The following is a 9,871-nucleotide window of genomic DNA, read 5'->3' as shown; positions in this document are numbered from 1 at the left end:
ATATCGAAGCAGCAGAAAACTGTTCATAGCCTTTCAATATTTTCGTTCAGCATCGTCATCTGTCTTCTACCCACATCTTGTACCGGTAGGTGGTGTACGCGAGCACCTTGCATCTTTTGTTTGGCAATAATCGATGTACTACCTCGTACTTGCAGCCGACACGCTTCATGTGACAGTTGTCCGTCCATCCTGTTGGTCTTGGGTTTCTGCAATCACACACAGGTGTCAATTTAGAATTATTCAAGTGTACGCGTAAAAATGCTGAAGGTAGTTTGTCCTGTTAGGCGTAATGTTTATATTATTCTATGCACTTGGCGGTCATTATGGCACAATTCAGAATATGGTAATTATTTAATTTTTAGCTAGCACCTTTTTTATGCAAGTTTACTTTCTCATTAGCAAACAGTTTTATATTTACCTTAAATATCACCACAAACTTTTACCAACTACATCGATAGAGGACTCGGGCAGGTCAATAAATAAACAAAAGTTTATTTAAAACATTTATGAGCTGCTAATGATTTTTTAAGTGACAAGTTTACTACTTTTTCGTTTTGTTGTCCCTGTCGGTGACTCCAAAAATATAGGGAATTTTGTTAAAATTAGGCGATTTGTCCATACCCTAGTCCTCATTTCTAAAAAGTTAGCCAACTTATTTGTTCACATAAGCTTAGGTAACATGTTAACATTTCGGAATAACTTACGTTGTACAAATTTGCCAGAGAGATCGCCTTGATTCGACACACTTGCACATCTTGCAGCCTTCCGTTTCGCTCTCTTGCCACTTGAATCCATCTCTAGCTCGCGACCAAGAGCAATTGCCTTTAAATGTAAATAGTTTTATTTATCACCCAATTTCAAGAAAATTGATCGACTGGTTCGGTTAGTTCATTCTCTTGAAAGTTCCCTAGGCTACTGGGAAATGAGTGCTGATACCGTTGCCCGAAGAACAACTTTACAAGGTCTAAATCACAGTTGTTGTACACGTATGCGAATGTATGTTTTATTTCACGGAACTTCTTGATTATGATGACCTTTTGCTATATATGCCGTTTCCGTTGCGATATCGATGCATCACTAACAGGTACTGTCATGTATAAAAACGTAGTTTTTCGAAACTCACTTTGTACCAGCTGCCTGAAACTTGGACGAGCCAGAGTCGAAGCAACCAAGAACAGCACACAAACAACTGCTAACACTCTACCAACAGTAGTCATATCTTTGCCGACTCACTTTCAACTGGTTACGAAACTTAATCAGAGCTGTTCAGGATAGACTACCATGGCTAATTTACATCTATGTGATAACAGCTTTATGGTCCACCAACAATCGCACACGTATGCAAATGTCGAACACTTAGACTAAGTTAGCTACCCTAGTACCATGGAAGTCCCACTATGAACCTTATCATTCCCGTGGAAGAGGGAATCTTACTTTTAATACATGTCATAAGCATTGGAATAATTTTTTTACTTGTTTTTCTAAATATGCAAAATACTGTTGGTTGGACTTATGTATCACACCAAAGAACGCGAAATAAATGTTTTGTTGATATGTATTACAAAGGAAAGAAAAAATAGAGAAAATAGAAGCAGTAACGAAAAAAAATGGACATCTGCAAAACAACAGAAGACTTGAAATGAAGATATGCAGGATATGAAAACATAAATGAAGCTCGTCAGGTTTGCGAAACGGCACCGGTTTTGTGTGAGCTTGATTTTATCCTGTAGCTGGCGACCATACAACTGACGAGCGAAAGTAAAATTATGGCGGCCGACACTGCAACGGCAATTACCACGAACGGCTGCCAACCTACAGAAACAATTTTGACACATTGAATTAAACTGGTTGAAGGTCAAAATATTATTAGCTTGCACCTTTAATTTTAGAAGTCGTCGTTTCTGGCAAGATTCTCACAGACCTCTCTCCCGCCAGTTTAGCCCGCCTGACCAGAACCGGACCGATATTGAGATGCTCCAGTTCAACAGAGTCAGGGTCATCTTCGTAGACCTCTCTTCGCCGCCTGCCAGTTGGGATGATTTGTAGACCATGTCCGTCTCTGCAAGACTTTGGAAATGGAGGAAATTACTAGGTTGCGTAAAACTAAAGCAGTCGAGGTCTTTTCAAGACTTTGTGTTTGAGTTCCAGACTCCATTAAAAACACATGCATTTTGTACGTTAAAAATAAATGATAGCACTGTGGTTAGCGCAGAAACAAAATGGTTGTTACAGAACATGGTTGTTTTTAATGCACCCATATTTATGAGTATTAGTGTTTTGAATGTACTCATGTTAATCTTTCGGTGGTTAAGTAACGTGCATTAAAAACGCATTTACTTGCAAGTGACGGTTGCCGGCCACTCTGAGGGCGACTTTTACGTAGAACAGGTCGCAGCGGACGAGTCGTGGCGTTTGGAACGACAAGCAAACAGAGTCCGAAGCCTTGTCCATGCTGATGGTGGTCGGTAGGACGAGGGTTCGACACCCACGCTGCACAAGCGACACGGCAGGATCGGAACTACCGCCACATGTCAAATGGGCCTCAACCAATACTACGGTGGAATTCTTAAAAAAGATAACACTGTGAAGTCAAGCTCGACTCCCGAATGAACGTTGTTTAGGCATGTTTATGAAGGTATATTAAAACTAAACTTAAGAAATATGATTCAGATAATTATTACTAACCGAGGCAAAGTCCTATAGACAAAATTAAACGTATTCACCAGGGTATCAAGAGCATTCGTCTTGTTGTGTGTGAACGCATTTATTTACTATTAGGTTGACATACATTACGTAAAGGGAGATTTTCCGCCGTTTTATATCTAGCTTACGCTAGACCGATGGTTAAATTCTAAGAGTTAGTATCAGACAGTTATTTGTTTAGGTTAATGTATTTCTAAGCTTCCGCGCAACAAACCGCTATGCCACAGCAAATGAGTCGACAATCATGGTGGGTCTATATCAATATCGACAGATCTACCGCCATTTACATACATTTTTAAAATTTACCAACCACAAAGAATGCTAACGTTTGTTATAATTATTTTTAAAGTGCAACGCACATAGTCAACTGCAGCTCTGCGCCCGCGACCAATCTTCATCTTGATGTGCATCATTTGTCCGATCGTGTAGGTCGCTTCATTTTTCACCGTGAGGTGGCGCGGACACGCGTGAGCGCATTGGTCGTTGACCTTGCACATCTCTGCGCTCGCATTGTACTTGCCGGAACTTCGAACTGTAAGCTTTCTCTCGTCGACACTGAGATGTAAAAACAAAACATAGCATAGCATAATGTGTAAACGTTTCAACGTTTTATTGTTGTGGATTTTAAAGCATATCGTTTAGGACAGGGGTGTCCAACAAGCGGCACGCGTGCCAAATGTGGCACGCGACCAAATAAAAAATGGCACGCAAGCCCCCCTAAATTACTTAATTTGCCATTCAGCCAATTGTAAGAAAAACACCTAATTTTTTATACAGTAAATTGCCATTATTTAATCACAATATAAAACAATCGCGGCAATAACGACAACCAACAATTACTTCTAATACTATAACGTTATATTGTAGTGGAGGCTAGCATTCATATCATATAACTATAAAGTTTGGTGTGAAGAAACAAAAAGCAAAAGTCAGCTCATCGACGGACATTTAGATGCAGTAATGCGCACTGCTAACTACACGTTTTTATTTTTTGTTCAAAAACGTTTTTATTATTAGAAAGAATTATTACTAAACTTTGGCACGGGAAGAAGTTATAGGATAAAAATTGGCACGCCGGCATGTTTGAGTTGGACACCCCTGGTTTAGGATTTAGTTACATTTGCGATTAACGTATGTTCACGGCTATTTTGAAACCAAATGCTAATTTACACCAACTTTGCGAAAACCACCAAATTCATATCTTCAAGACCATTATACAATACTACAACGAAGAAACAATCAGTTTTTGTAAAAAAACAAATAAGTATATTAAAATAAGACTTACACAGACTTCAAGGAAGAAACAACCCGATAGTCTCGATCGTACATGCATTCGAATTGCATAACCGGCACAGGCATGCTGAGGGCGGCCGACTGCATCCGGCGTCCCAGCCAGACCTTGTTGGACATGACGAGCTTACCCTCCTTTTCCTGGCCTTCCATCGCCATCTCGCAAGAAGTGAAAGGCAGGGGTATGCTGGCCTTGAAGAGGCCATTGCGCAGAACGGCTAGTAGTAAATGGTATTAAATAGACAAACAATACACTGTTGTAAGTGCTAGTGCAAGTCTGTCACCGTGACAAACGCTTGGGCGCTGGCACGGAAATTTGAACTGGGAAGCATTACTTAATGCCGCTAAAACAGTATACACTCTCGATTGTAAACTATTTAGGCATTTTGTCGTATTTATTGTCTGCTCGTTTAGTGTCCGTTTCGTATTATGTCTTTCTAGACCAGGGGTCGCGGGCCAAAACCAAACTCAGAAAGATCTCTGCTGGCCCCACAAATTATTAACTACGACTTAACTGTGAATCGGGCGGACCTCGGATCGTTTTTGCACTTAAAAACGTGTTTAATTACGTTTGAGGCAGTAGAGTGTTGGCACAAAGCGCGGAAAAAAGCGTTTTTTTTTTCGAGTTCACACGTCATCAACCATACTACCAATGAAAAGTGTAATAAAATACTTTTAGGGAACGCGATAACATTCAAAGTTAATACCTTTTAAGTCCAGGCACATCTGGCGAGCGAAGCGAGTACGATTTTTTGAGGGGTATATACCGGCATTTCTTTTAAATTTCTTGCAAGTTTTTATTACATTGCCGAAGATAAAAAATAAACGTTCAAAAAATATTGTTCAATATTTTACGGTAAAGAAGCGCTGATCTAGGTGAAAACACAGCATCAAAACGTAAATAAACCGGGCGTAGAATGATGATTTGCGTGAAGCGCGGAAAGTTTTTGCACTGAAGTAGTTAAAATAGTCAAAGTATGTGAAATGGACTCTTTGTCTAATTTTGGCCAAGAGGCGGTGGCGGCGGGCGGCATGAATTACATCGGCGGGCAGGATCCGGTCCGATGGCCGTATAGGTTGTCGACCCCTGTTCTAGACCAGGGGTCCGCAAATACGGGGTCGCGACCCCAATTTGGGTCGCGGGACCATTCAGTTTGGGTCGCGAAAGGCTTATTAATAGAGGCCTATATTTTAAGTTTTCTAATTGTTTCCATTAGTACACTGAATTGTATACAAGATAGCCGTCTTACTTTGAGAGCGACTAAAATTGTCACGCGAAATATATACACTAAGCCCCGTAAAAAGTCGTAAGCGTTCGTTCGATCCAGGTTATGGCAAAGAGCGCTTGCAATCCAACACTATTTTGGCCATTACCACACCAAATCTGGGTTTACTTCTTGGTATATGTTTGAAAAAAAACTTTCATTTTTTATCCCGTTTCTGTAACCAAAACGTCGTAAGCTCGTTGTTCTCTTCGTTACATCGTGTCTTAAAACAGGGGTCGGCAACCTTCGGCCCGCAGGCCGGATCCGGCCCTCCAGTGAAAATCATCCTGCCCACAAACTCCTTTACAAACTGTACACAAGTCCAGCATGCTCAATATTTTTAACTGTTTTAACTATACGAAATTGCACAAATTTTTTCCCTGCGCGTATCAAATTTGACTTTGAATTACATTGGCGTTTTGATGTAGTCTTCTCAGACCAAAGGTGACGTGCGCATGACAACCCTCTAAAATCATTTTTTTGCATATTAATTCCCTGATATATTATTTAATGATAAACATTAACAAAACGAGCATAAGAAATATGTTCGTATTTTATTTCGTGTGTGGAAAATTCGTCACGTCTCCTTGTAAAATTAAAGGTTTGCCAAGTTAAACATTTTTTTTTCGCGCTAAGCCCGTTGCCTTCTTGTTTCACTGCGTCAAACATTTGGGTTTGTCCCTGATTAAGACTTATTATATTAAAGTGCTTAGAGGCCACACGTTTTTATAAAAAAATTGTTAGCGGAAATTTAATACCGCCCGCCGAGAACTTGCTGAGTTTGGTCTGGTTCGCGACTTGGTAAAGGTTGTCGACCTCTGTCTTAAAATTTATATTGCCCTCTGAAAAATTCCTAGATGCGAGCCTTATGTTGAGTTTCCCAAAACGATTGCGATGAGACATCGGGCATTTTTTTAGTGATTCGCGCCAAAAAATCATTACACACGCCAGTAATTATTGCACTAAGAAAGCGCAATAGCGGACGCGTATTGAAGGGGTTATGGTGGGGAATTGGTGGGGCTGCAAGCCTGCAACCCATATCGGTTGCTAAATCATATTTGTAAATAGTAAATCTCAAGGCTTCTTTTCAGTTGTGTTACAGAACCCTTTCTCTTTAAAAACGCATAACATATAGATTTGTCTTTATGAATAGAAACACAATAAATTACTGTGTTCTTTTAGCAAAGCTATTTTATTAAAAAAATTCGAAGTATTTGGGTCGCGAGACCTCGGTACTAGCAATTTTGGGTCGCGCCAAAAAGTATTTGCGGACCCCTGTTCTAGACAATAACATATTAATACAGTGTTGAGAGTTGCGCAACAATTTCAAAGGTTGAGCTATATTCAACTTGAAAACTACACTACATAATCGCGGTTATTTCACTGTTACTTGGAAAGCTCACCGCTATTTATTCATTCGAATTAAGATTTTATTTTTATTTTCTAAAATAAACAAATTTAGGCGGTGGTGAGTCAAAAAAAACAAAAAATTACGGATTATGACAGAACAGTTAAACAGCATTTTGTAAACCTGTACAAGCACTTTCTTTCACGTCTGTGTCATATTCCGGTGCTACATAAATATAGGAATCGTCGAAGCCAGAATTAATTTCTTCAACAAACTCGGCTGGGACCGCGATAGTGATGACGTCGCTCTCACAGGACACCTCTGGTATAGCTTAAAATGACAGTTAATACAATAAATTTATATTTGAAATAGCAGCCTTGTTGCAGTTTTAAACATTGCCCATTACCCAGACGATGCATACATCAAAAAAACTAGGACACCTGATAATAAAAAATTATCAATATCGTTTTTAATAACGCCTAAAACTTCCAACAAAATAAACAGTCTTCAATATCGAAGTGCTACACAACTCACGTATGGAACAATTTTTTCCGAAAAACCCGTTCGAGCTTTGACAAATATAGCCATCAGCATTGCGACAAGAAGGAATGCAGTTGCAGCCATTTAAACACGGATTTGAAAGGCAAGCCTGACTTCCATCATCGTCTCTCCGGGGAAGTTCGTCTAAAAACAGGGTTATCAATAAATTTTGTTGTGGAATGACTTAATGGAAAACATCACCAGAGAGTAAAATGACTTTTTATTGATGTAATATTAAAAACATAGTTGATAAAAAAGTTAAAACAAGTTAAAATTTAGGTAAGTAAAAAAAACATTGAACAATTTCAACGTGTCTGAAACTCTTTAGGCCTAGGTGCTGATCCTTTCAAAAACAATAGGGCAACCATAAACCATATGTACAACTTCAGTCACTTCAGGAGCGAAATTAAGCTGGAACGGTAACGCTTTTGCCAGAACGCCATTAACATAAATAAATGTATTTTTAAGTCTCCTAATTAGAATTTATTTTTTTTGTTACAAATTAATTTGTCGCAACCTTAGCTGCTGGGATACATTTATAATAAAATTTAATTAGCTTACTATCTCAGGAGAACGAGAACCTCCGGGTTCTTTTCGCTCATTTTACGAGGTAACTTTGTGACGTCGTCTTTACATTATGCGTTACGTTTAAGAAACAAATCATCGTTTCGGTAAGACGTTTTGTTAAATAGACGTTTGAAAAGTAATGAAATAGAATACTCAAATACAATATTTGGTGCACATAACCGAAGAAGATTTACCGCACTGCTTGCAGTGAAATCCGTGACAGTTGTTTGTACAAGCGCATCGGTATGAACCGAGGGGGCCATCCACACACATCCCTCCATTCTCGCACTTCATTGGGTTAGCGTCGCAGAATGAATCCGAGGCCTGATCTATCAGGTTTAGATTTTGATGAAGCATACATGTGTAACTAAATAACGCTTAACAGAACATAAGGTAACAATTCGGTAGGCATAAACTTGATTCTACCTTCGCAGAACTCGCCGATGAAGTTTGACGTACAGGTGCACTCGTGTGATTTGTCGCCCTCCAATGGCCTGCATGTACCTCTTCCATTACAAGGGTCGGGATAACAGGGATTGCACTTTAACTCTTGCTTCAACTCTTGTGCCAACGACGTATCGACCAAGTTGTTCACTAAAACACGGCACAAAAACGCATAAGCTTACACTACACGTGCAACAAAGTTTATGTCTCTTTTTCTCTTAAGGTCTACAAATCTACATCATTTAGATTTTAGTATATAGCAATATCGCAATATAAAGTAGACGGTAATGTTGGTATTATTGCTTTTTGATTTACAGCAAATTGTGTCTGTTCATTATAAAGTAAAGGAAATCTTCACACTTTAATTAAAGTGCAATTTCTTGAAACCATATTTAAAATATAATTTCATAAAAATTACAAAAATAATAGAGTTTAGTATACTGAAAAAATTCAAGACCGCTATTAAAGTCCTTATTTCCCTCAAGCTCATACTAACATTATACATTTGTAATAAACGAGAGTTGCGAGGTCTCACCAACTCCACGTCGAACCACTATTGGGAGATTCACCCGTTCTTGACAAACATTGACGCAAATTATGTGGATTTTAGTGCCCGATGAGTGGAAATCCGAAGCCAAGCTTATCAACTGATCTTTCGGTATGGATGGCGAATTCGTGATTGCAATCAAAATCTAACGTGAGGAAAACAAAGTCGTGTTAGGAACTACAGGCTGCTCGTCAGTGCAGCAGTATGCAGCAATATATGCCTGCACTGGTTTCGCTATTAGATCGCTTCTAAATTAAAACTGTTACAATTTTTTTACGGTAAATGCACCTTTTCAACAGATGGGTCATCCGTTCGTGCACCAAACGCGGCCGACCAGAAGTGAAAAACAGCAAAAATTAAAGCTTCCATAACGGTCCCAGTTCCGGTTTCCTTCAGCTCCAAGTTTTCCAACGCATCTTCGAACTCCGCTCTGTTCACATTGTCTTGGAATGACCACTCGATCTTTGCCTCTGGCGTAAACTGGACTAATCCTACCTGCGAATTATTTACGCAAATTTATGTAGGTTAACAAACTTTCATGGGGTTAGGCTCCCAAGAATTTGTACGGACAGAAAAAATAAGGTTTATTTCTTACTCTAGTGTGGTCGTAGTCGATAAGGAAGTCCTTCAAGTTCTCTCGTATGTAAGACTTCACATTGTCGGTCGCATTTTCTTGAACTGGCGCGTTGAGTTGAACAACGATAGCAATGTCCACTTTTCCGACAACCGTACAAGTGTGTTGCGCTGATGTAAGGTCGGCGAAAATCCAGAAAATAAAACTGGGAGAAAATATGAAATTTATTCCAGATATTCGTTTCCATTATGAGTATGTATCTATGTCGAACAAAGATAATACGGCAATTTTACACTGCATGTTATCCTGACCTAAATCAATTTTTCACTTAACTTCAAAGTAACAAAGATACTTACAAAAACAAAAATAAACCCATCTGAACGTCAAGAGAGAAGCATGTAACTGAAACGATCTAACAAATGTGTGACTGCAGGTCATGACTTGGAATGTATGTTGGCCTGCTTGAAGCAAACCAATCAATGAGGCGTCAAATTCTAGTTTTAGGTTGTTATTTGATTACCGTCTGAATCAGCAGAGAACTTGATTTACTTCGTTTCCCAAAGCCCATCGCTTCTGGTTGGCGAGCACAACAA

The 9,871-nt window shown here is 39.2% G+C and overlaps 2 protein-coding genes across 2 annotated transcripts; both read right to left on the bottom strand.

Annotated features, from left to right (window-relative positions):
• Positions 1–55: 55 nt before the first annotated feature.
• On the bottom strand, positions 56–1,217 carry LOC146163942 (uncharacterized). The gene is made up of 3 exons (XM_083380638.1): positions 1,124–1,217; positions 705–822; positions 56–206 (listed from the first exon to the last, which is right to left on the bottom strand). Exons 1-3 carry the CDS (start codon positions 1,215–1,217, stop codon positions 56–58), a joined length of 363 nt encoding a protein of 120 aa, XP_083236764.1.
• A 461-nt stretch (positions 1,218–1,678) lies between these two features.
• On the bottom strand, positions 1,679–9,821 carry LOC146163941 (uncharacterized). Its single transcript, XM_083380636.1, has 14 exons — positions 9,799–9,821; positions 9,635–9,736; positions 9,300–9,483; positions 8,993–9,199; positions 8,693–8,849; positions 8,140–8,307; positions 7,908–8,042; positions 7,141–7,272; positions 6,790–6,936; positions 3,989–4,211; positions 3,063–3,258; positions 2,338–2,565; positions 1,878–2,067; positions 1,679–1,812 (listed from the first exon to the last, which is right to left on the bottom strand). The coding sequence occupies exons 2-14, from the start codon at positions 9,652–9,654 to the stop codon at positions 1,679–1,681; spliced, it is 2,121 nt and encodes a 706-aa protein (XP_083236762.1). The 5' UTR covers positions 9,655–9,736; positions 9,799–9,821.
• Positions 9,822–9,871: the final 50 nt, after the last annotated feature.

This window comes from Ascidiella aspersa, chromosome 2, assembly GCF_963924565.1.
Source record: "Ascidiella aspersa chromosome 2, kaAscAspe10.2, whole genome shotgun sequence".
In the NCBI taxonomy this organism is placed as follows: Eukaryota; Metazoa; Chordata; class Ascidiacea; order Phlebobranchia; family Ascidiidae; genus Ascidiella; species Ascidiella aspersa.
The sequence above is the reverse complement of the archived record's forward strand: the minus strand, read 5'-3'. Positions and strand labels throughout refer to the sequence as shown.

Excerpts from the sequence above, each read along its gene's own strand:
- LOC146163942 (XM_083380638.1), bottom strand. The coding sequence starts at position 1,217 with ATGACTACTGTTGGTAGAGTGTTAGCAGTTGTTTGTGTGCTGTTCTTG. Across the intron at positions 823-1,123 it reads TTTCAGGCAGCTGGTACAAA|GCAATTGCTCTTGGTCGCGA; the intron begins GTGAGTTTCGAA and ends TTACATTTAAAG. Across the intron at positions 207-704 it reads CTCTGGCAAATTTGTACAAC|AAACCCAAGACCAACAGGAT; the intron begins GTAAGTTATTCC and ends GTGTGATTGCAG.
- LOC146163941 (XM_083380636.1), bottom strand. The coding sequence starts at position 9,654 with ATGGGTTTATTTTTGTTTTT. Across the intron at positions 9,484-9,634 it reads ATGGGTTTATTTTTGTTTTT|TTTTATTTTCTGGATTTTCG; the intron begins GTAAGTATCTTT and ends ATTTTCTCCCAG. Across the intron at positions 8,308-8,692 it reads AGTGGTTCGACGTGGAGTTG|TGAACAACTTGGTCGATACG; the intron begins GTGAGACCTCGC and ends GCCGTGTTTTAG.